Source organism: Nansenia antarctica (genome assembly GCF_963989245.1).
Source record: "Nansenia antarctica genome assembly, chromosome: 18".
NCBI classification, from domain to species: domain Eukaryota; kingdom Metazoa; phylum Chordata; class Actinopteri; order Argentiniformes; family Microstomatidae; genus Nansenia; species Nansenia antarctica.
Genome location: NC_137691.1, coordinates 11,734,715 through 11,761,194, shown reverse-complemented (window position 1 = coordinate 11,761,194; position 26,480 = coordinate 11,734,715). Strand labels below are relative to the sequence as shown.

The 26,480-nt window shown below is 45.1% G+C and overlaps 3 protein-coding genes across 3 annotated transcripts in view; 1 reads left to right on the top strand and 2 right to left on the bottom strand.

Moving 5' to 3' along the window:
• The window catches only part of LOC308173600 (sodium-dependent neutral amino acid transporter SLC6A17-like), a gene marked incomplete at both ends in the record, with an annotated part of 15,794 nt that extends 15,570 nt beyond the window's left edge, over window positions 1-224 (top strand). Inside the window, one exon of the mRNA XM_080548627.1 lies at window positions 1-224. This exon is cut by the window's left edge and continues 169 nt beyond it. Within this exon, the coding sequence (XP_080404753.1) occupies window positions 1-224 (224 nt within the window).
• A 4,555-nt stretch (window positions 225-4,779) lies between these two features.
• Window positions 4,780-11,086, bottom strand: LOC308172943 (tripartite motif-containing protein 16-like protein; the record flags this gene model as incomplete). Its single annotated transcript, XM_080547909.1, has 7 exons — window positions 4,780-5,425; window positions 5,698-5,757; window positions 5,949-6,011; window positions 6,120-6,276; window positions 6,962-7,195; window positions 7,509-7,604; window positions 10,814-11,086. The coding sequence occupies 7 exons, from the start codon at window positions 11,084-11,086 to the stop codon at window positions 4,866-4,868; spliced, it is 1,443 nt and encodes a 480-aa protein (XP_080404035.1). The 3' UTR covers window positions 4,780-4,865.
• Window positions 11,087-14,760: 3,674 nt separating this feature from the next.
• strip1 (striatin interacting protein 1) lies at window positions 14,761-24,292 on the bottom strand. Its single transcript, XM_080548637.1, has 21 exons — window positions 24,175-24,292; window positions 23,706-23,775; window positions 23,504-23,578; window positions 22,959-23,093; window positions 22,357-22,477; window positions 21,421-21,489; window positions 21,217-21,323; window positions 20,912-21,039; window positions 20,313-20,495; window positions 19,756-19,976; window positions 19,264-19,329; window positions 18,628-18,691; window positions 18,443-18,514; window positions 18,107-18,181; window positions 17,427-17,524; window positions 17,077-17,203; window positions 16,538-16,638; window positions 16,054-16,120; window positions 15,736-15,840; window positions 15,380-15,584; window positions 14,761-15,015 (listed from the first exon to the last, which is right to left on the bottom strand). Exons 1-21 carry the CDS (start codon window positions 24,274-24,276, stop codon window positions 14,768-14,770), a joined length of 2,439 nt encoding a protein of 812 aa, XP_080404763.1. The 5' UTR covers window positions 24,277-24,292; the 3' UTR covers window positions 14,761-14,767.
• Between the last annotated feature and the right edge of the window lie 2,188 nt (window positions 24,293-26,480).

The window sequence follows — 26,480 nt, the reverse complement described above, 5'->3', positions numbered from 1 at the left end:
AGGACATGTCCAACCTGGAGGAGCAGGACTCGGAGTCGCGCTTCATCCTCGGCGGCGGCAAGTCCCCCGCCGGCGGGGAGACGCCCAGCCCCGCCAACCGCAGCTACCTGGGCCCCCCCGGACCCCTGGCGGACCCCAACTCGCTGTCGCCCAACAGCTGCTACCAGAGCTACCAGAACGCCATCAGCCCCACCACCCCCACCACCCCAGAGTCCGACTCATGATCACTGTCTGTCCGTCCTCTGTCTTGCTCCCCCCCGTTCCTTCCTTCCTTTCTTGCCCCCCGAACCCGTAACCCGAACCCGTAACCCCCCCCCTCCACCTTGCTCTCTCCCTCCCACAGGCCGTCTCATCCATCAGTCTCTCCACCACCACCGCCACCACCATCACCACCACCACCAGGGGGCAGTGCAGCGCTGCCTGAAACTCCACTACCGCCACCACCCACGCCCACTCCCACACTCAGCCTCATCCCAGGACACACCGCCCCCCCCCCCCCCCCCACACCCTTAGCCCCAGAGGCCAGAGTTCACCGTGGCAGAGGAATGCTACACAAGCCCTCTGCTTAGACAAAGTCATCACCTGTTACGGTGTCTGATATGTCCCAGTGGCGTGTGTCCCTACGAGGGGGTATACAAAGCTGGACACGCGTGAATGTTGTGGTCTCTATGTTTTTTAGACTGGTAGGAGAAGAGACTCCATAGGAATGGATCCAAGCGAGAAGAATTCGAAGTTCCTAGTTCCTTTTTTTCTTTCTCACACAATATTGATAGGTAACCATAACTAACACTATACGGTATGAGATTGACCATAACATGATAACCAAGTAAACCATGTCCACAGTCTATCATCATTTGGGAGTATTCTGTGGTTCTGCTTGTCATTGCCTTAGCACAGGGACCCTCTGACCTGGACACTGACCCGTGAACTGCAGAAGCCCAGCAGTCATACTCATCCGGCACTGTCCAGTGAGGTGCTCTAGAGAGGATTGTACAGTACTAAGAACTAAAGAAATAACGACATAATATTATTTACAGTGGCGTTAAAAAGACGCACTGAATGTGAGAATTCGTTTTAGGGCAGCTTACGCTTTGCAGTCGTCCCATCATAGCCCGGCCGTCCACCTTATGAAATATTATAGCCATAAAGTGCGGTGATGCTTTTTCCTAGATTTGTGTGGAACATTTCCCTAGCGATGTAATGTAGCGTAGCTCACCGAGTCAACCACTGCTCTTGATTCTGCTTTCCTTTAGCTTTGACAAAGAGTGTGTTTCGCAGAAGGAGGCACCACCCCATATTGTTTGGCTTTGTTTACAAGGTCCAAACAGTCCAGAGGTCACTGTATATTTTTAAATACTACGGTCAAGGCTACTGTGAAGACACTGCTTGTGTTACACGTCAACTAGCATTCTACGACTTCCATATCACTTAGCATTCACGCTAGTACATCCACTTTAGCTACCCTCACCAACTGTCAGTCTCCTACTGTGTTTCGCCAATAATTGTTCATAATGTGATGCTCCAGAAGATGTATGTTATTGTGTCTGTAAGAGAGAGGAGGTATGGAGTCACATCCTTTGTACAGTACGTCCTTGTTAAACTCTGCCGTAGGGCCTAGGCCGCATATACAGTAGCCGGTGTCGTTGACGCTCATCAACTTCAGTACCTCCACCAAAGAGTGAGAACTAGACAATGAGCAGAAGCACATCTTCTTAGGTTGTCGTTGGCAACATCCTGCAGCGTGGAGAGGAATGAACTGAACACAATCACTCTCAGTCATCCAGGAAGTGAACACTCCAGCGTGCTGCTCATAGATGCTCATAGATGCTCATAGATGCTCATAGATGTGTCGTGTAGAGGCCGTAATACTGCTTTAATAACAGGGCACAAGTGACATACCTCCCTAACAAAACACTTTATTAAATTGTGAAATATTACGCAATACATCTGATAAATGAAAACTTTTTGTTACAGTTTTTGCAATTAATAAGCTTTCAAGCACAAATTAAAGATAGAATTGCTATACCCCAGAGGGAAATAATTGATTACCACTTGAAAGGCACAGTTTGGGGTGGCGATTATATGTTAAAGACCTTTTAATTGTATGGGAACAAATGTAGATCATGTTAGCACAAGTAAGAACATATCGGGCACAAACAGTTGTAAGGGCACAAGAGGCTTGTTTGGTCACAAACAGGTTTGTAATACAGAAATGATGATAATAAATATGATCATAAAGGCACAAACTAGGGTCGAAGCACAGTAACAATGCTGGGGCTCACAGCAGAATGTACAGTACACTTAAAACAGCACCATAAAATGACCCCTTTAAGCACAACCAAAAGATCATATGCACAAAATACTTCCTCCTTGTATCCTCACCTTGAATCAATTAATTATGGACCAAACCATTTGGCACCCACTTTTGGACCAAACATTCCAAATGTGATTGTTTTAAAATTAAAGGATTTGTACCTAAGAATATATTAATAAACGTGTGCATTATTAACCTTACAATGTTTAATCCAAATGTATTGATGCTTTCTGTATAAGCTGCAAAACAATGCTATGCCTGTAAGCATTTAAATATTATGTCTTGATTATTATTTTATTTTTTCAGTAAAAACTAATCAAACCAGATGAAGAATTTTGACAGACAATCTGAAAGGATAAAGAAAGGAAAACATTCTTCCTCAAACATGACCCACTCTCATGAACCTTCATTGGCCAGTCACAGTTTATCTCATGATTCACACTGAGCTGTGAAGTCAAAATTGATTCCATTTTAGCTGACTTTATTTTTTGAAGAGGATTCCTTTATTTATTTTTTTATTGCGATGTTCAAAGCCATGGTGTCAACGATTTAAATGGACTATATTTATATTACTGTATACTATTCTATCTGTGTATATGTATGGTGTACATTCTGTTTAATGACATACTGAAGAAATATCTGTAAAAGGTGACCAGGTGTATTCATCCTGTGTGATGTATATTTAATTGTACATTTTAAGATGTATCTATTTTGTAGTTGGTGTACCTTATCAATGGTTACTGAAGGGTGGGGGGTATGTTGACTGTGTTGTGTGATAGCCTAGCGTAGCCTAGTTTTTTGTGCTGTGTTACTCTCTCAGCTGCTTAAAGGGACGTCTCTCCTGACAAGAACATATGGATAAGCGTCTCCATAGGTTAAGTGCACTATCCCACATGTCCATGTTTTAGGTTTTCTAGTCCAGTTTGGTTTTGGTTTTAGTCTCTGGCTCAGAGCCAGTCCCTTGTTGTGATCGTACCATGTTGAAAAATCTAGAAATCTGTAAATATTCTCGTGTCTGTAAGATTCTACAACCAATAATGAAATGATCCTAAAGATAAGAGAAAACGTGTGAAATATATCCATGTCTTAACACTGCAGAAACTGTTCTGAACATTTCATGTGGGAGAGAAATTACTTATTGAATGTGAATATGAATGCACTTTTTCACTTGAACTCCAAAGGAGTTATGTTATTTTAGTTTTTTCGTTTTGTTGTCTACATATTGGTAAGCTCAATGTTTGCCCTCGCTTGGGTTCAGTCTGTGTTGAAGCAATATCTTATTATATAAACTGCTGCAGCTAACTGTACAGTCTGGAAGGGAGGCCAACACCTCTATAGGAAATATGAATAGCTGTTAGGAACTGCCCCTTGTAGCTCACGTGTTGTACTGTAGTTAACCCTTAGACATAATCAGGGCCGGTCGTAGGCATAAAGGTGCCCTAGGCGAGAGTATGATTTGATTTCCCCCCCCTTCCCCCCAAATTTTAGGGGCACCACCCCCACCACATTAAGCCACCAGTACTGCCTCATCACCACCCACACATTCAACAGTAAAAATATGGACAACAATGTTTTCAAGACATAAATAGACAGTAGGCTGAGACATATTTTCATAGAGACATGAAATTCATAGAGAATTCATTCTTTTTTGGGGGGGGGGGGGGCATTTGGCGCCCTAGGCGACCGCCTAGTTCGCCTATGTCTAGGACCGGCCCTGGACATGATACATGAGTGCACGCGTGTATGTATGTGTTTCTGTCTGTATGAGTGTGTGCTAGTGAGTTTGTAGATTCCTTCTGATTATGTGTGGGTGCAGGTCCTTAACAAGCACAAGTTTCAAACACTGTCTCATAATTGAAACGGAGGCACAACCAGACCATCTCTATATATCCATCACAAAAATGAGATGTTCTTTCTCCGGTCATAATGATTGTTCAGTATTGAAGCTTCATGTGAAAAGAATAATTATGAATTGTGGATATCACCAAAAATATCAATAAAGAATAAACAAGCTGTCATGTGATTTCTCTTTTAGCTTTTAGGGCATTCAGCGCTCATGATAAAAGCGTTATGAGACATGGCACTGCCCTCTAGTGTATTTATGGAGAAAAGAGTCAAAGACAGTCAGACATTATAAACAGTGGATAACTACACATGATCCAAAATGAATAAATATACTTGTTATAATCATGATCTGAGGAGCTTAAATCATTTCACAAGAGATATGGATATCTCATGGTTTTGAGTTTTCCAGAGTAATGCTCTTGTCTGTTCAGATACTGAGAGTTGACTAATGTCAAATAAGGAGCCAGTGAAAATACACACAGTAAGCTTTTACTCACTTTATTTTTGTAAAAAGAAATAAACATTTGTGAAAAAAATATTCGCATAAAGCATGTTTGGTAGACTGTAAAAATGTGGAGAAGGGAAACATGAAAAGTCAACAAACCGATATTTTCCCCAAAACAATCTAAAACCACTCAACTGTTCCTTTTTGGATTTAAAGCTTAATTCAAGCTAGATGTGATAACAATAATAATGTTATTTTCATTCACTGTAAGGCCTGTTTCTCATGCCTCAGATCACATAGTCTGATGCAACACCACTCTCCAAGCCAAAACCCTGGATAGAGCGGCTCTGAGAATGTGGTCTGCTGGGTTTTATAGAGAAACTTCATGTTGTCCGCGACTTCGTAGAATGCCACAGTTCCCTCCTTGAATTTGAGGTACACCCCTATTCTGCTCTGGCTGGGGTTTGCTTTGAGCAGAACACTTTGACCGCAGTGGGACACAGAATAGCCTTTGGAACGGTCAAGGCTCCAGGAAATGTTATTGCCCCCAAAAGCGGACGGTTCCATCTTAGATTTTCTTCGTATTCTCTTGTAGGTCAGGGCGATCTCAGCCTTGTCGCCGACCACGTCTACCTCCCAGTAACAGTGCTCGGCCTGAAGCCCCTCTTTACACAACACCTGGTGGCGGTGGGAGAACCTCTCAGGGTGACATAGGACAGGGTTCTTCAGTTTCATAGGGTCCCATCTCACCACTGTGTCTCCCTCGGAGAGAGAGAGGTCCTCATGCGCAGTGTTGGGGTCCAGAGTGAGCTCACAGGCATCTGAAGACCACAACGGAAATAAGCCTTTGGAGTAGTGTCCTTGATTATTTTATTCATTTACCTTCTTTTTTTTTAATGTGTGCTTTAAAAATGTTCAAATAAACTAAACTAAAGAGGATGACAAAGGCCGCGTTCGTAAAAACGCCAGAGCGCCCACTGGGTTCAACGTAATAAAGGGAAGTATTTTGATTGGACAAGAGGTAGTTATGTGGACGCTCCGGCGCTCGCAGAGCCAAATTACAGAGGATATAGAAATAGGAAGTTTAACTCACATTGCAGAAACTCTGGTCTGGTTTTAGGCTCTGGGTTCAGTGCAGCATAACTGTTGTTATCTTTAAAGGAGAAATATGCACAGACGTTACATATGTGTTGTGCTGCTCATTACTGCAATAGGAATGTCATAGGAATGTGTTATGTAATAGTTTTAGCCATATCACCAAGAAATGAACACCCAACTTAAGAAAGCTTCATCATAATGGTATATCATGAACCATAAATGCATTTACTGTACTGTAATACTCACTTGAAACCTGTTGGGATCTGACCCGATATTCTGGAGAATTGGGGGGACCACTGAAGTCAGTCCCTGTTGAGACACACTAAAAATATTAAATCTAAACACATATACATTGTTGTATGGGTAAAAAAAGAAGGAGAGAAACAGAGAATCTGTTTATCTGTGTGTTTCACTGACCAATTAGAGAGATGATTTCCTCCTTACAGAAGGCCTCTAGTTTCTCAACCAACTCTTCGACCACTCTCTTTATGCCCATATATGGAAGATGCGGATCCTCTAGGGTCGTGGACAGGTCATCAGAGGCATCAGAGGGTGAAGACAGAGAATTCCACCCCTGAAGATGAGGAGAGATGAGGATGAGGAATATGAGAGACGGATGGAGAGAGAGATGAAACTCTCACGATCTTAAGTCGTTCATCATGTCGTCACTTATACAGTCGTACCTCTAAAGCCCAGTTCACATCTAGGACTCGCAACGCAACGGGTCAGTTTTAGAACGCCGCAGAAAAAAAAACCTCAGCAGACATTCCAAAGATTCTGCCGTCGCAGGGTAATTCGGACGGCTGCGACTCAAGTTGCGTTGCCTTGGGAATCCTAGATGTGAACTGGACTTAAAGCCTGTAATACACAACAACCAATGGAGGCTGGTGTAGGTAGACATCAGAGGACAGGCTCATGGTAGTGCTGTGTTGTGTCCAATGTGACAGATGCAGCTGGTCAAGGACGGCCGCGGGAGGTACACTCCCTCCACATTCCAAGGGGCCCTCTCAGTCAGAACCGGATCATTCCAGTGAACAACGCCGACGTATACAATTTACACTTGTGAGGTAGTATGTAACGATTAATAATAGCAGCATAAACATGCAAATAAAATACCCAAATAAAATCATACGGAATACGAATACGTTTTTAGACACAAATAATACGATTATGTGATTCTTTTCTTCCACAAATGGAAGGAGTAATGGTAACAAACATGTGTACCTCCTCCACCAGCCTCCACTGACAACTACATATACCTGGAGGAAGTCTTCATCGTGGTCTATGAGTGAGAGCTGCTCCAGCTCAGCGTCTCTCTTCATCAGCCTAGTCAGGCCCAGCTCCAGCCTCCCCAGGCTGCCCTCTGCCCGCCCCAGGGCCGCCCGCTCCTGGGCCCCGATCACCTCCTTCACTGCGGAGTAGTTACTCTGGAGGGAGTCTATCAGGGTAGCTACGATGCCTTGACAGTGGTCATCAGCAGCCTTACTACATAGCTACACATACATACACACGCACACACGCACACGCACGCACACGCACGCACGCACGCACACACACACACACACACACACACACACACACGCACACACACACACACACACACAGACACAGACACAGACACAGACACACAGACACACACACACACACACACACACGCGCACACACACACACACACAGATAGATGCAGGAGGTGAACATGACCGATAACTGGTTAAAACTTTCCCGACAACTTGGTTACAAAGCTAATTCTCTGTTTCTAGAAGTATTAAACAATATCAGCATATTTAGCAGGGAGTTGAAACTCACCCTGATCTGTCTGATGTTCTCCTTCAGGTCTTTCTGACGTTTCTTTATGTTCCGGATCCTCTGTTTGTATTCCCTCCTCCTGTCCTTCAGCTGATTCTGTGGGGAGGGACACACACACACACACACACACACACAGCGCCCTGCATTAGTAACGGGACAGTGAAGCATTTTGTCTTCTTTTGGCTCTACACTCCTAACGTTTGGATCTTAAAGCAAATAATTAATATATGGTCTTCTGAGGGTGATTTTTGATTACCCAAAAGTAATGGGAAAAGTTTTGGCTTGACAGGCTTTTTCCATGGAACCAGGAAATATATTGTATCACCGATCTTCTGACCTCTGCTACATTATGGTGACCTCCTATACATGAACGCTTCTGCTCAATGTCTGCATTCTCTGGATTCTGTGTATCATTGTGCCTTGAGATTTGTCACTGGTTGTAAACACCTTACTCATCACTGCACTTTGTATATGAAAGCGGCCTGCTGGCCATCCTTGTATGTACGCAGGTATGCCCATTGGTTGAGCTTTATATATAAAAGTCTCCTTGGCCTGGTCCCTACCTATCTGTGTACACATCTCCTCAGAAACCATGAACATTCCGCCCCGCGGTGGTGTAGCGGTCTAAGCACTGGCCGCTAGTGCATGCTGCCCACCGGGGCCGGGGTTCGTATCCCGGCTCGCCAGATCCAGATATGGCCGAGGCACACGGGAAGCGGCATATTGGCCGGCCGCTTCCGAGGGGGGTATAGGAGTATTTCTGGACTAGGATCCGTCGCGCAACACCGCCCCCGTCTGGTGCTGGAGTAACGGTACTGGGCTCGAGGAGCCAGTCAGCCTAGTCTGCCTGGCGGCCTCCTCTGGGACTGCCGGCCACGGGGTCGGGCGGCGGATCCTTCGCAATAGGCAGGGGATAATTGGATGCTAAGTTGGGTTAAATTGGCTACCAAATTGGGTGAAAAAGGGGATAAAATCTGAAAAAAAAAGAAAAAAAAAAAAAAAAAAAGAAACCATGAACATTACAGCCTCCGCTCACAGGACACTTTACAACTGCATGTTCCGCGTGCTCGTACTGAGCTGGGCAGAAAAGCGTTTAAATACGCTGCCCCCTCTGCCTGGAATACTCTCCAGAAAGACTTTAAAAGAACTAATCAGTTATGATGCTTTCATAACAATTTTAAAGGTCTTAGAGGGTTAACGTATTGGAAATTGTCATTGCTTTTAATTCAGTATCTGTGCCCGCCCAAACCTGCTTTTAATTTCTTGTTATTTTGTATTATGTCTGTTATGATGTGTTTTTGGAAACTGGGGACTGACCAGAACCCTACTGTCATTTGAGATGTGGCGCCAAGCCAGAATTAGACCACTGGCTAGAGAGGCCAGGGGCTGTCCACCATGGTAACTTGGGAGACCAGCTGATACCTGTGTCAGCGGGAAGCCACAATACTATGTACTGGAGTGGAACTCACTCACAATTGTCGCATGAGTAACTGTGAGTCGCTGATCAGCTGGAAAATAAACCGTCTCTTCAACTGTCCATTCTGAGCAGACCTTGGTGATTTCAATTGATTCATTCTGGGGGGAACACTATCATCTATAACAATTGGCGTTTTTCGTATTGAATGTATGCCTGTGTCCTTGTGCTGCCCCTCTTGGCCAGGTCCCTCTTGGAAAAGAGATTCTAATATCTCAATGAGGTCACCTGGTACAATAAAAAGGGGGGAAGTCCGGGTGTCCTGGGGTGGTCCAGTGGTCTGGGGTGGTCCAGTGGTCTGGGGTGGTCCAGTGGTCTGGGGTGGTCCAGTGGTCTAGCACCATGGCCTGGGGTGGTCCAGTGGTCTAGCACCATGGCCTGGGGTGGTCCAGTGGTCTAGCACCATGGCCTGGGGTGGTCCAGTGGTCTGGGGTGGTCCAGTGGTCTAGCACCATGGCCTGGGGTGGTCCGGTGGTCTGGGGTGGTCCAGTGGTCTAGCACCATGGCCTGGGGTGGTCCGGTGGTCTGGGGTGGTCCAGTGGTCTAGCACCATGGCCTGGGGTGGTTCAGTGGCCTGGGGTGGTCCAGTGGTCTAGCACCATGGCCTGGGGTGGTCCAGTGGTCTGGGGGTGGTCCAGTGGTCTAGCACCATGACCTGGGGTGGTCCAGTGGTCTAGCACCATGGCCTGGGGTGGTCCAGTGGTCTGGGGGTGGTCCAGTGGTCTAGCACCATGGCCTGGGGTGGTCCAGTGGTCTAGCACCATGGCCTGGGGTGGTCCAGTGGTCTAGCACCATGGCCTGGGGTGGTCCAGTGGTCTGGGGTGGTCCAGTGGTCTGGGGTGGTCCAGTGGTCTGGGGGTGGTCCAGTGGTCTGGGGTGGTCCAGTGGTCTAGCACCGCTGTCTACAGTGCACACATACACCCATGTCGGCATGGGTTCGAATCCGGCCCATGCCCTGCTGACATGCCCTCTCTCCTTACTTTGATTTGATTTGATTTGATTTATTGTGGAATTAAAAAGACAGTTTCTAAGGGATAAAAACACATGATAAAGCGCATGCGCTTATTTCCATCATGGTCCTTTCCTGTCTGTCTTCACTATATCTGTCCAATAAAATGAAAAGTATGAGTGGGACTGCCCCACTCAGAAACAATAGCAAAAAAAACACACAAAAAATAGGACAGGCTCATTGTAGCGCATGTGTTAGAAGACAGATGCAGCTGGTCAAGGATGGCCGTGGGAGCTACACTCCCTCCACATTCCAAGGGGTTCTCTCAGACAGAGTCTGGGATTCAAAAATCAACAAGCCTAACCCTAAGCCTCTGCCACCAGCTGAGGTGTGGCTTGAGAAATGGAACCACTCAAATTCATAGATGTAGCTATGCAAGGACTGACCATTCATCATATCAAAATCACATGTTCTGAAGCTATCCAGTCACAGTGTTTTGTTTACAATTACAATTACATTGTTTACATTGTGTAAAAATAAGTTTATATTTTTTGGTTCTGATGGGGTTAGACTGTTGAGGGGGCATTTATTCTCAGATTAGCCTTTCTAATTTGCATAATCAACACATCCATAGTGTAGCATAACAGCATACCTTACCTGGCACTTTGGTACCTGGTTCTGTGCCTCTCTTACTACCAGACATTTGAAGCCGTAACTCTCCAGTGTTCTACAGGGTTCTGTTTTGGGTGACAAAACATGTTTTGGGGTTTGGGTTCCATGGCTGGTTCTGGGTCTCTTCAGGGGACTGGCACCCCCCTGAGCCTGACCGCTCCCCTCAGCACCAGTCCCAGTCCCACTTCCAGAAGTGGGGGTCTTCTTTACAGAAGTGGGGGTCTTCTTTAGACCCTTAACCATATCAGCCAGAGTGATGTTGGGGGTCAGAGTAGGTCTGGGGTGGAAGGCGTCATTGCATTCAGGGCTCGGGCAGCTGTAGAGTTGGAGACGACGACTCTGGGTTTCCTCCTCGTTCCAGAAGTCCTGGATGCAGGACCTGCAGTAGCTGTGGCCGCAGGGGATAGTGACCGGGTCCCTGAGCACGTCGAGGCATTTGGGACAGCTGAGGTGATCCTTGAACGATCTCCGAGACGAAGCCATAACTGAGAGAACAGAGAAAATGGGCGGGTTGTGCCACTGTGTGTCTGAGCTGCGCCAGAAATCAGAACAGTTTCGTTTCTCTGAAAGGAGGAGGAGGAGGAGGATGTGGTTTCCAGAGAGTGTGCTCTGGTCAGAGTCCAAAGGGGAGGGCATCGATCACACAAAGAGATTTGGTGAGGCTGCATTCACATTTTATGCACCCAGATTGTGGAATGCACTGCCAGTTTACATTAGGGATGCAACCTCAGCAAATAAAAAAAAGACTAAAAACCGATCTTTTTATTATTGCTTTTAAATATGACTAAATAATTAAATTAAGATGATAAAAACCCATCCTTTTCATATCGCATGTAAGTTACAAAATAATTAAATTAAGATTATATAATGATCAAAGCACTTTGAGCTGCAACGTTTGCAGGAAAAGCGCTATACAAATAAAGTTATTATTATTATTATATACTGGTAAGTTGGTTACGACGATATACTGGTTAGTATAAGATTCAAGATTCAAAGATTCAAGATTGCTTTATTGTCTGTCACGGTCACAGAGTGACAGAAATTCTCCTTTGACGGGCTTTGTGCAGTTCATGAATATGGTTTCCACATTAAAAACACACATAGGTCACATAGCCTACATACAATAAAAACAGACAGATATAACAGTGTTTATAAAATGTAGTGCCTATTTAAAAAGTCCAGTCATTTAAAAATAATAGTAAGAAAAACAGTATTAAAGCTAAAATGCTAAAATGTTGTGGTTTAAAAGAAAAACAGTGTGCTTCCTATTTTAAAATGTTCATATTGTATCATACAATATCATATATTGTATCATATTGGTTAGTACTGTAATACTGCAGCAATAAAGACATGACAAGTTCAGACAGAACACCAGGGAGCATTCATTTAATACAGTTATAAAGTCATACCATTTAAAACAGATAAACTGACAAAAGCCTTGATAAATAAGGAGTTTCTCCCCCCAACATCCAAACAGCATCGGATGTTTTATTTTATTTATTTAGCCCATTTCGATATTCTTTCTTCGTTGTAACAAAAACACAAAAGAAATAATAACAAGCTGCAAAATAGTAAAAGCCCAAGAGATTGTTTGAATGATCTTACAACCATGATCTTATTCCCTTGAGTAAAAAACACCAGGTAAGCTGTGAGAAACACATCTGGATGAGGCTCACTGTTCCTCTCACCCCTTCTCTCTGACACACACACACACACACACACACACACACACACACACACACACACACACACACACACACACACACACACACACACACACACACACACACACACACACACACACACACACACACACACACACACACACACACACACACACACACACACACACACACACACACACACACACACACACACACACACACACACACACACACACACACACACACACACACACACACACACACACACACACACACACACACACACACACACACACACACACACACACACACACACACACACACACACACACACACACACACACACACACACACACACACACGTTCCCATTAGCACATTTCCCTGTTAAAACATTAGGCTGTAGTCTAATGACTGTTTTTCTTTGACCGTCTCAACATCACACTACAGTACATGGTATCTGACCTGTGTTGAAACAGGTGTGACACACTAAGGAGCCGGTCAGTACTAGTGAGTGGTACAGAGTAACGGGTTAACCGTGGGTGGGATGGGAATGCACCACGAGGAGAAGCCTGGTCAACAGGAGGTTAAAGCAGTAACCACGATACACAGATTCATGGGGAAAAGATAGGACACCCCATGAAAATCTTTGTATTTTTCAACTTATTTCAACATATGGACATGTGATCTTCATTTTAACAATATTGAGAGATGGGGGTAATCTAACTAAACAAATAAAGCTGAGAAAAAAAACTTTAAAAAATGATTTGTAAAATGTAATTAATAGAAATGCAATTTTCTTGTGAGGAAAAGGTTAGGACACCCCATCATTTATTACTTAAAATGGCTCAAATTAGAATCAAGTGCACCTTGTGAGAGGTGTGCAAGGAGGAAATTATCAGGGCAAGACTAATGTTTGCTAGAGAACACAGACAAACACCAGGACTTCTGGAACAAGGTGCTTTGGACAGAGGAATCCAAAGTTGTATTATTTGGGCTCAGTAACAGAAGACACGTTTGGCACAAACCAAAGACAGCGTTTGAGCACAAGAACCTCAGACCAATGGTGAAGCATGGGGGTGGAAATGTCACGGTTTGGGGCTGCTTTGCTGCAGCAGGGCCTGCACCATCATATATCTATGAATTTGTTATTGTATCAGAGGGTGCTTGAAGAAAATGTGAGACCATCAGTCCAACATTTTAAGCTGAAGCGGATGTGGACCATGCAACATGACAATGACCCAAAACATTCCAGTAAATCCACCAAGGATTGGCTGAAAGGAAAGAAATTGAGATCTGGAATGGCCAATCAAAGCCTGGATCTTAATCCTATTGAGATTCTGTGGGGTGATGTGAAACAGGCTGTGCATGCAAGACACCCCTCAAACATCACACAGCTGAAAGAATTCTGCATGGAGGAGCGGGAACAACCTTCTCCCAGTCGATGTCAGAGACTGGGAGACAGTTATAGGAAACGTCTAATTGAGGTTATTCCAGCCAAAGGGGGTAATACCAGCTATTAGGGCATAGGGTGTCCTAACCTTTTGCTCAGTAAGAATTGGCATCTTTGTACATATTTTGTTAAATAAATAATAACGTAAAAATAATAATTAAATTACATTTTAATTGTTTTGGGTTCAATTGCATCACCTTCATCTACAGATATTGTTTGAAAGAAGATCAAATATTGATGTCGATATTTCTTAAAAAAAGAACCAAATATTTGGTGGGATGTCCTAATTTTTTCACATGACTGGACATAGTAAACACACACACAACCCCTCACTATCACTCACACACACACAACACAATTTATTTTTCACTTGTTCCTAAGCAGTCCCTTGACACGAAGGGTGAATAACTGGTACTGTAGTGCTCGATGGTTAATGTACAATGGCAGGATGGGGGGTCAGAGGTCAATGGAAGGAGTGAATTACAAAAGGTAGAGCTCCCCTGGGGAGGTTCACATCTCTCTCTCTCTCTTTTACAAGGATAAGCATTAAACTACTTCATATGATGCATGTACATTAACCCTAGATAACTAAATGGGTTCAGTCAAGGCCATGACCATATAAATCAACTTGGCTTGGTGCCTTGGTCCAGATAATCAACAGTACTATACTTGGTGTGCTGGGGGTATAACTGTGCTGGGGTCATTTGCCAGGTCCACACGTTGAAGTTGAAATCCCCCTGGGAGAGTCATATGAGCCCTAAGGGGGTTTCACTCCTCTCCGTAAGTGACAACAAGAACAACACTTCTTGTCTGACAACATCTCAAAACCAAATGCAGCATTCTACGGGTTTGCTTGAATCTTGTCTTAAGTGTTGTTGGCCAAACGTACGTAACGGAGCTGTGAGGACATAGACAGTTGTTGCCCCCCCCCCCCTGGCATGTTGGTTGCAGTAGATCTGTCAATAGAACAGCTCCCCTATGCCCCCCCCCCACACACACACACACACCCACACCCAACCAGCCAACCAACCCCTGCCCCCATCCATCTCTCATTGCAGTAGCTCCTCCCAGGATATGGGCTTGGAGAAGACCTCCCTCTCCAGCCAGAGGTCATAGTTCATCTGGAAGTCCTCGGGCAGATCGACACGCTGTCCCAGCACACTCTGTAGGCAGTTGTCCACAGGCAGGAAGTCCGGGTTGGTCTGGTTCTTGTCGTAGCGGCGGCTGTTGAAGCGCTCGATGTTGGCCCGCAGAGCACACTCCTCTGCCTGGAAGTCCCATGGTCGTGCGTCCAGGTCTGCTGTCAGACAACAACACAGGGCGCTCAGTACTGGGTTCCTCTTTAACACCTGGAAGTGTATTGCACACATCCAAAAGACCAGGGGGGTATTCCATCAACATTGCTAAAGGACAATCCAGACTTATTTTGATACATTTTGCGAAAATTACCCCCAAAAAAGCTAGCCTTATTTTGACAACTCTCGCAAGATTGATCAAAATAAGGCTGGATTTTCCTTTAGCGACGTTGATGGAATACCCCCCAGGTCTCTCTTGAAAAAGAGATGTTCTCTCAATGAGACTAACCTGGATAAATAAAGGTTTACTTAATAAATTATATATATATATATATATATATTGTTTTGTTGGCGGCGGTGACTCACCGTTTCCATAGGCCCAGTCGTCGTTGAGGCGATGGCGGACCTTCTGGTAGATGGCCGACATGGTCTTCATGTTGCTCTTCCTCCACTGGCGCCCCAGGTACTTGGTCTGAACCTTCAGCAGCTTCAGGACGTACAGCTGCATCATGGCCTGTTTGACCTTCAGCGCCCTCTTCAGGATGGGGGCCGATTTAAAAACAACCAGCATCTGAGAGAGAGAGAAAAACAAGGTAGAGGTAGGAAATACAATTCAGGAAATACAGCTCCTTCCCCTAACCGTAGTAAATGTCCCTGATTCATTTCCCTCTCGTAGTAACCGTTAGTTTCACTCTTCATCGTGGTCTGATCTGGGATCTCACCATGGTTCTGGAGTGTTTCCACTTGGTCAGCTTGTTGAGGATGCGCAGCAGGTTGATGCAGGAGAACAGGTTCCTCCAACAGAACTGGTTGGTGTCGCCAGCCTCCTGCAGTGCACAGACAACCCGTTGATTTAGCACCAATATATAACCTCTGACCTCCGGCTACTGTCCAATGTCATTAGTCAACCAGGCGTTTTTTACCGCGGGTGGTGTGTATACGATGTGTTCCACCAGATAGCAGCTGCTACTGCCATCCATAATTATTTGATACGTCCTTATATAGTTCTGAGATGAAGATGGGGGGAGCATGCCACTTACCAAACTCTCTGCAGTCAGCTCTGGGAGCTCATGCACCACACAATAGGGGAAGTCCAGCACAGAAATACTGCGAGTGAGAGAGAGAGAGAGAGAGAGAGAGAGAGAGAGAGAGAGAGAGAGAGAGAGAGAGAGAGACAGAGAGAGAGAGAGAGAGACAGAGAGAGAGAGAGAGTGAGAAAGAGAGAGAGAGAGAGAGAGAGAGAGTGAGAAAGAGAGAGAGAGAGAGAGAGAGAGAGAGAGAGAGAGAGAGAGAGAGTGTGAGAGAGAGAGAGAGTGAGAGAGAGAGAGAGAGAGAGAGAGAGAGAGAGAGAGAGAGAGAGAGAGATGCTTACTACACATTCAGCCACAGCTAACAGGTGTTTCCGAAGCTGTGGAGTCATATTTGCAACATACAGGGAAGGACGGTCGTCAAGGAAGGAGGTTCTTAGGTTCTTAATTAGCTGGGCCATGAAATGGATGAAAAAACTAAATCAGCAAAACCTACCTGTTCTTGGCAGTGATGTAAGACATGATGTTCTGGTTGAAGAACTTGAGAATGAGTGGGATACAGTTGGCAAACACCAGGTGTTGGGCCATGTACTCAAACTGGAGAGAAGAAAGAGAAGAGGGTAAGGCAATGCATTGGTGTGTGTGTGTGTGTGAGAGAGAGAGAGAGAGAGAGAGAGAGAGAGAGAGACACAGAGAGAGAGAGAGAGAGAGAGAGAGAGAGAGAGAGAGAGAGAGAGAGAGAGAGAGAGAGAGTGAAAGAAAGAGTGAACTGGCATATCATTGGTTAAATGGTTATACCATTGCTTGGAACACTATGGGCCGGTTTCAGAGACGAGGCTTAAGCCTAGTCCTGGACTAAATCACACTTTCAATGTAAAATCTCCATTGAAGATGTTTTTTAGTCTAGGACTAGGCTTAAGCCTTGTCTGTGAAACCGGCCCTATATGTTAAGTTTGTCTGTGTCCAGGGGATGTGGTTGAGTGTGTTGCTGCTAGTACCTGGTAGATGTGGTTGAGTTTGTGTTGCTGCCAGTACCTGGTAGATGTGGTTGAGTTTGAAGTGTTTGAGAAGCAGCAGCAGGATGGCAGAGATAGCTTTCACAATGATCTCTTTGTGACGGTTGACGTCGACACCGAGCTTCATGCTCTGCAACACCGTGGTCCTGCAGAGACACGCACAACAGAGGGCTTACCGACAGACAGACAGACAGACAGACACAACGACAAGGCTTTGGAGCATCAATAAACATCCTTAAATAAACGACAGCTCCTTCCCCCTAGCCGGTGTTGCTGTTGATCGACTCATTGAGGATTCTGCCCCCCTGACAGTTAAGCCTGTGAAAGCCAAGAGTGGTGCACAAATCAAACTGTCGTTAGTGGACTCACGGCATCTCCTCAGGCAGCACGTCGGCCAGGATGTTGATGGAGTCGGTCTTGGCCTTGGAGGTCGGAGCTGCTGCCAGCAGGATCTTCAGCAACGCGATCTGAGACACAGGGAGGGGGGGGGGGCAGCAGAATGATCAATCCTCCGTTGGAGATGAGGTCTGGATGACAACAAAACTGTAGACACTGATCATTCTTAGAGACAGGCTTCAGCATTATGATTTACAAGCAAACGTAATCCAAGCACTAACTAATTAACGGTCAATTTGTGTAAATAATGAATGAGCTAAAATCTTGGAGCAAACCAGGTCATATTGCCTGTTAGTTAGCAACCCCTCTGATTTACTTTTGCTAGTAATCTGAATGCTTGTTTTAAATGACTAATTCATAACCAGTTATGTTACTTTCTGCAGCTTCAGACACATGGACTTTCATACAGTAGCTTATGGTGAAAAAGCTGGTGTGTGTGTATGTGTATGTGTGTATGTGTGTATGTGTGTGTGTGTGTGTGTGTGTGTGTGTGTGTGTGTGTGTGTGTGTGTGTGTGTGTGTGTGTGTGTGTGTGTGTGTGTGTGTGTGTAAGAGAGGACCAGTCGTGTGGTCCAGTCCAGTTCATCAGTCATAGAGACGGTTGTGTGCTGTGAGAGTGTGTCAGTGTTACATCAGTAGAGCAGGACACTCACCATGTACTGAGGCAAGCTGGGGAGGATGCCCTGGTAGAGCAGCTCAGTGGAGCCCATCTCCACATCCTCTTCCCCCTGGCACGCACACACACACACACACACACACACACACACACACACACAGGCACACGCACACACAGACACACAGACACACAGACACACAGACACACAGACACACACACACACACACACACACACACACACACACACACACACAGGCACACACGCACACACACACACACAGGCACACACGCACACACACACACACACACACGGTTAAAGACTGGTTGAAAAGCCCTTTCTCTGCAGACAGAGACAAGACCTCTTGGCACTCACCCCTGACAACGGAGTTTTCTGAAACTCCTCCTCTTTGGAAATCTGAATTTCTGCTATAGAAATGTATTTATGCTGAAAGAAAAGACAGAAAACACTCAAACTGACACTTATATTTCACAATGCTTACTGTTAGAACAAGTTAGATGAAGTGACTAAGGAAAGGACATGATGCAGCAGTATGATACCTGTTTCAAGGTCCTGATGCTCTCGTGGATGGGCCTGGGCAGGCCAACAACCGTGTCTGTGTCGCTGCAACAGCAGGACAGAAATAACCATGAGATCTAGGCCAAGGCTCCTCCAAACCAAACCACATTTCAAGATGAATTCAAAACGCATCCGTTTAAAGCAAGAGGTTTATATTCCTAATAAAATCATCGCTGGTCATCGTGTCTTCACAGTCATCATTGAAGATGACAACGAAAGACGCCTATACTGTGATGACAATGACAATACTTTGATGGCTGCTCATCCCTGGTTAATATGATCACTCTATAACCTTTGCACTACTGATGTTTCCATTACTACCTTTGAACTACTGGATATTGCACATTGCATGTCTCCTGACATAGCTTCTTTTATACATCTGCACATTAGATACTGTACATAAACTACCTCACTGTACATAGCCCATAACTGTATATACCTCTAAACTATACTGATGTTTACAATACTACCTCTGCACATACTGTATATTACATAGTTACCCATCACTACCATTCTTGTTCTAGTTATATCATCCCCTTATATCACTATGACTTCTGGTTGGATGCTAAACTGCATGTTGTTGTATAGTACTTGTACCAAACCCACGGAGAACTTACTTTCCAAGCGTATACCCGATAAACTTGCTTCGACTTGATTCCAGGAAATTTTCAATGTCCTTTTCCCTGTAATAGTATTAACCGAAACAAAGACCTAGTGTTATAGGAATAACAAACGATAGAACAGCAGCAGTATAACATTTTCTGATAAATATACTTATATACATTGACTTATATACACTGACTTACATAGACTGACTTATATAGCGCCTTATTCCAAAGCTCTTTACGACGGCCTCTCATTCACACATTCACGCACCAATGGCGGAAAGCTACCATGCAAGACGCCCCCGCTCATTGGGAGCAATTTTGGGGGTTCAGTGTCTTGCCCAAGGAAACCTCGAAATGAGGCCAGCTGGGGTTCGAACCACCGCCGACCTTTGCGATCATTAGACGCCGGCTCTACCTCCTGCGCCACAGCCGCCCCCAGATAAGCAATAGACGTGTACAGTGCCTGTTTTAGAAGGGTACCATTAGGTTACAAACGCCTACCTGACTTTTGGGGCCCAGGGCAGCCCCCGGGGGAAGGACACCCTGTCTGAGGGGGGGTGTGGGATGGGGGGGGGCATGACCTCGTCCCTCTCCAAGGGGAACGGCTCCGCCTCCAGGGAGTTGTCGTTGTCATCGTTGTCGTCCTCGTCCTCGCGGGTATCGTCCGCCTTGTAGGGGTCCTTCTCGTTGAAAGCGTCCAGGTTGTCCTGTTTGATCAGGGCCTGTTGAGGAGAGAAGGGTTGAGGAACATGTCTCTAAAAACGGGTCTGAGACACGGGCAGAACCTCAGAAGTCTTCCCCTGATTCCTCACAATCTCCTCCCATCTCCTCGCCTCCTTCTCAAAATGCAAGAGAAAATCGGAAGAGACTAGTTCAAGGGGAGGAGGCACAGACCTTCTCCTCCAATGAACGTTGAGACAGAAGTGACTATAGAGGACACCCGGAATCAAGTACAGACTTTGGAGAGTTCGCCATCGGGGGAACGTTGCCTCCCTGACCCTGTGCTGAAGGCACAAAGACGACATTTAGAGAGAGTCTGGAAAAAGGTCAAGGGTCACCTTGTGCTCGCGGCGCGCCCGCTTCTGCTGCTGCTCGATGAGGTCGGAGGCGGAGGCCGGGGGCGAGGCCGCCCTCATGCTCCTGATCACCCGGATGCTGTCCTCCGGGAGGGGGGGCAGACGCAGCTCCTCGCGTTTGTGCACCTTGATCTTCTGGAGCTGCTCGAACCCCCCGAGGGTGAACTGGGGAGCAGGGGAGAGGTCAGGGAGGTCAGAGGTCAGAGGTACGTCTGGGTGTCTCGACGCCGGGCCGTGTTAGAGCAAAGGATCTCTCAGGGTTTTCTAAGGGCCAGCCCTGCACGGGGACCCACTGGCTATGTGTGCAGGATTTCTTTACAACCAATTAGTCCCATTAGGCTTACTCAATTAAACAGACTGGGAAAGGATCGTGGTGCATGTTTTGATATGAAATCCAGTTCAGCGGTACACAATTCTGTGGTTAACACCACACCACCCAAGCAGCAGAATAATTGGAAACATTATCCACCATCTCTCTCTCCCTCCCTCTTTCTCTCTATATCTCTGTCTCCCTCACCCCCTCCCTCCCTCACTCCCTCCCTCACCCCCTCCCTCCCTCCCTCCCTCTCTCTCTCTCTCACCAGGATGCTCTTCCACAGCAGCAGAAGGACCTTCTTCATGGGGAAGTGAGGCGCGTGGCCGCTGCAGAACTTGGTCACCATGCCGAAGAGCATGACGGAGATGGGCTCGCTGTTGTACAGAGGAGAGCCTGGAGGAGAAGAAGGACTGAGTGACCCGACAGCCTGATATCACAAAGATCTGTGTCTTTATACGTACGCACGCACTCACACGGGTCATTCACACAGACACAGACAGAGACAGAGACAGAGACGCAGACGCAGACGCAGACACGCACACGCACACGCACACGCACACGCACACTTACCCAGTTCTGTTTTGAAGGTGTCTCGGTTGGCCACCCACTCAGGTGGGTCTGCAGGGTCGTCCTGCTGGATGTTCTCCACCATCAGGTACATGATGTTGAGCAGCACCCTGCACCCAGGAAACACCTCAGCGTGGTCAGGGAAGGACACCTCACACACTGGGTCAACTACAGAGCTGCCGATGTGAACGGTGTTGATAATCTCACCTGAGGTCCGTGCTGTCTGCCAGAGAGATGGCCGGCTTCCTGACGGCACTGCTACAGGCAGCACTGTTACTGGGAGGGAGGGAGGAAGGTGAAGAAATGGAGGGTAGATGATAGGGTGAATAAATTAGAGAATAAGGGACCTGCATCGGTGCACCGAACTTTTAAAAGCATTTTAACATGGTTCGGTATATACTTATGGAACTTTAACATTCAGACACATCCCAGAATATGACTGGTATATTGTACAATATCAAAAATATAAATATAAAACAAAAAATACTTTGAAATGTAAAAAATGTAATAAACACTTTCAAATGTAAGTGCCTCTTAGCCTTGACTACTGGTATAGGAGAGGGAGAAATTAAAGTAAAAGTACACTTTAGCCATGACAGCTGGTAACCCATACGCATTATGCGCATATTATGCGCATATACGACGCACGTGAATGCTCGCAGTAACATTTCTGTTCACTGTTTTTGTTCCCTCATCATTGTATTCAATGCCAAAACCGAAATGAATTAACCACAACGCAGATTTGTAGCAATCCGGGGCTTCCTTAAACTGTTAAATCTTCTCAACTCAACTCGCTCGCCATGAATAAACATTTGAACAAGAAGCAACTGCGTTCCAGACAAACTCGTGTGCGTATCGAACCGTGGATGGCGAACCATACGGTTCAATATAAAACCGAGAATTGTTTCACCCCTAGTGATTACCATCACTGTAACATTTGTATGTATGGATAGATACCAATGCATGGATGACCAATTGTTTGTTCCACTATGTTTTTTTGTATTTCTTTTACTATCAAAATAAAGTATGCATCATTTTCTTTAAATTGTGATATAGAGATGACATACTCTATCTCCATGTTGATACAGAGGAGATGATGACTTACTCTATCTCCATGTTGATACAGAGGAGATGATGACTTACTCTATCTCCATGTTGAGCAGCTCCACCAAGGCGGTGAAGGTCCCCACCTCCAACAGAAGGAAGATGTTGTACCTCATCCAGCGCTGCACCTCCGCCTCAGAGCTGCACTCTGCAAACGTTCCTACAGAGGCACAGGAGGGATCGTTCACCCTTTGCACTACTGCCGTTTACAAATGCTGCCTTTGCACATACCACATTTCACATACCTCATTACATACTGTACAGCTACCTTAACTGTACATATCTACCGTAACTGTACATATCTACCTTAACTTTACATATCTACCATAACTGTACATAGCTACCTTAACTGTACATATCTACCGTAACTGTACATAGCGCATAACTGTATATACCTTGAAACTACCGTACTTGCCATATTACCTGTACCTATCACTATCATGTTTATTTTTTATCACTATTTGCACTTCTGGCTCGATGCTAAACTGAATTTTTTTGTTGTCTGGTACTTGTACTCTGCTTATGACAGAGTATCTAAATGACTGTTTGCTATCTCCCTGGGAAAAACCACCAACACAAAAAACACATGATTTCTCATCACGTAGGCTAGCGAAACACAGTGAGAGACGGTCCAGCCTCACCCTGAGCCATGTAGAGGATGGCTCTGGCCACCTTCAGCCTCCTCTCCCGGGCGATCACCTCCAGGCCGTCCAGCAGACGCATGGCGTGAGCTCTGTGCTGCGCGGCGTCCAGCTCTATCCATTTCTTATCAGACACTGAAAGTCAATAGGACCAAAAGCAATGAACTCACTCATAGAAGAAGTACACATGCAGAAGGATCTACCACAGACACTCTCTCTACACACGCCTGGACGCAAGCAGCACCACTGTTGGACAGCATTGTAAACTTCCTATAACGACTGAACTAGGGGATGAGCAAAATATCCGTTTATCAAGTGGTGATTTACATCACTGGACACTATGAGGTCTTGTAACAGCAGGGCTCTCAAGTCTCACGCATTCTTGGGCGTGAGACACACGCATTTCAACCCGTTCACACGCTACACCTTGTCTCACGCCCAATGCGTGAGACTTGAGAGCCCTGTAACAGTCACATTACAAGAAAGCAGAGTTGTAGCAGAGATGAAGCAGGGTAAACGATTAGAATGATGAAGTGCTTAGTTACCTTGTGTTCTGAAGTCTTCCTCAAAGCATTTTCTATTGAGAAGAAACTCAGGTCCCTCTGTGTAACTGTATAACTCTGGGGAAACATCATGTATTTAATACAGAACAGAACATACTGGATGTACAGGAGGAGTCAGTCAATATGAAATGTTGACATCTAGGCAGTGTTCAGACACTCAGAATGAAGGAGGAGCCCCCCTTACCTGACAGTTCTGCAGCCCACTTGTCTGTGTCTGAATACTCAAACTCAAGGTCTGGAGACTCGGAGAAGCCCTGTGTTGGAGCACAGAGCAAAATACACCATTGCTTATACAATTTTTAGACCACAAGATATTGACAGGAAGAATGGATGTAATCATTCAACATCATCATACATTCCACTATGTGAACAGCTGAGCTAGTGAGCCAACTATGTAGCTAGTAAGCTAGCTAGCTATTTGACTTGAGCTTGGTGAGGTGGACACATACAAATGTCTGTACTGAAAGCAGTTCCTTATTACCTGGCTGGCAACCAACCTTCCCCATAACCAGGCTTGGTAGTGTGGGGGGCTCAGAAGTTAAAATAAGCTCATGAGCTAGCATGCTAGCTAGCTAGCTAGCAGGAAGGAAGATGGCAGGACTGTTGACAACTGTGACAAAGCTAGCAAAGCATGGACATGTCCTTCTCCTTACCTCCGAGTCTTTTCGTTGGTTGCGGACGAATTCCCCCCTGCTTTTGTTGGGTAACATGGCTCTCTGTTTATTATTGACAGTCAATCCACCACCGACGTCCATCTTTGATTCACCACAACACGGTTTTTTTCTGGGTTTTTCTGACACCTCAGAAAATCTCACCTATCGCGAGAGTTCCTCCTGCGCTGTCAATCAAACCAACAGACTCTTAACATTCCTGACTGGACCAAGTTCTTTTATTATTATTATTTATTATTATTATTTATTATTACTATTATTATTATTATTATATTCCGTAGCGCTTTTATTTAGGAACCTCAAATATCGACGAGAATGGGATAGAATGTGATCTGAAATGGAACAACCCCAGGCTGATTTGAAGTTGAATAGACCTGTATATTAATTTCTGAAGTTTGCACTGTAATTGTTCACGATACATACATCTATATTAAAGACTGCTAGTACATAAACCTAAAGGAATCGTGTCCAACCGTTCAGATGCATTGGGCTTTCTAGGTTATTGTTTTCATATCATCCCATAAGAACATGACGATGACAGTGAATTGGTACAGTATGGCATGCAGGTTACCTCCTCTTTCTGTAGATGAAGGGAGATTCTTATAGAAATATGAACATCATTCTGATTTCCATGATTGTAATAGGCTAATATTCATTGTATTATTTATATTAATAATAATGTTGTCAAAACATCCACGAACGCCTTATATCAAAACAAAGCAAACATAGCCTATTTCACCCAGAGTTAAGCATAGGTTGACTTTCCAGACACCATATTTTGTTGTTCTAAACACAGAACAAAACGAAATGAAAAGCATGATAGAAATACAAATGAACTCCCCGACTGAGATTCACGCATTGAATCGTATATAGTTGTAAATACATGTATATCTATCAACGGCATGGCCTATAAATCAATGCATGTTTCGTAGGCTATTTGATTTATTTTATAGTCTTTAGCCTATTTGATCAAGTGCAAATGTCGCCTAAGGGGTTACAGTCATTTAGCAGACGATTTGTCCAGGACCATTGTAACCCATTTGCGACACATAAGCTTGATCTTGTGCATCTATGTAGATGGCGGCGCGCTTAGACGCGAGGCTCGGAGTGGCTTCCACGCTGGTGTTTTTTAGTGTTTTTAAGAATATTTGTATGTACATTTTTATTTTAATACTTATAGGGAACGGTTGTGTAAATAGTATGTAAACCAGCTCCTTACCTTCTTGTGATTTTATGCTTTTATGCTTTTTCTAAAAAAAAAAAAAAAAATCCTTTCCTAACACCAGGGGAGCCACCCCTCCTAAATTTCGTTGTTTGGTACCTGTACTGTAGCAATGACAAATAAAGTCCATTCCATTCCATGTAGGCCGATATCTTTCCATATTTTAATTTGAGTCCCAGGGGGTCCGGGTCATTGAGGGATTGGAGCTAGCCTATAAATTAGTTCACATATGTAGGTATTATTTCTCTAAAGAATAGGGAATTACTCAGGGTCTTATAGCCTATATTATGCGACTTATTTACCGCTGGTAAACTCTGCTGACGTTAATGCGGGGGTAGTGGTGGTCTAGTGGTAGTGAGTTGGACTTGTGATCGGAAGGTTGTGAGTTCAAATCCCGCCTGAAACCACACCACTACTAGTGTGCCCTTGAGTAAGGCACTTAGCCCTCAGTTACTCCAGGGGGAGTGTCCCTGTAATTCGTAATTGTAAATCGCTTTGGATTAAAACGTCTGCTAAATGGCAAAGTTAAAATTAAAATAAAATTAATGCTAGCCCAGCTATGACCTATCAGGACTATAGCTCTAACTCCTAGCGTCAGTTAGTAACTATGTACGCAATGTTTAAGGCATTTCTGCTTTAATGGGATAGAGGCAGTAGATATTGACAGGAAAGATGGGTGAGAGAGAGCAGGGATGACAGGCTCGTTCTGTCCGCGGCTGGATTCGAACCGGCGACCTTGAGATGACATGGCTGACAACACACAATAAAGTAGCTTTAAGAAGACAGTTCACGGTCAATAAATATAAAAACGTAGCTTCTCGGTGTGCTGGGTGGTGATCTAGCTTTATTGTTATGGATCAACGGTCCAGATCAAGGTTCTGACGTACAGGTCGCACTCGAGTTCATAGTGCCGTCTCGTATCTGCGACCTTAAAATAGGCCAGAACCGCTAGTGTCCTCGGACGTAACCACTAGACCACGGAGAAGCTAACGGAATTATGACGACTTTTAGGATATTTAAACCTTTCGAACGTTACATCATTTCGAACGTTCAAACCTTTCGAACG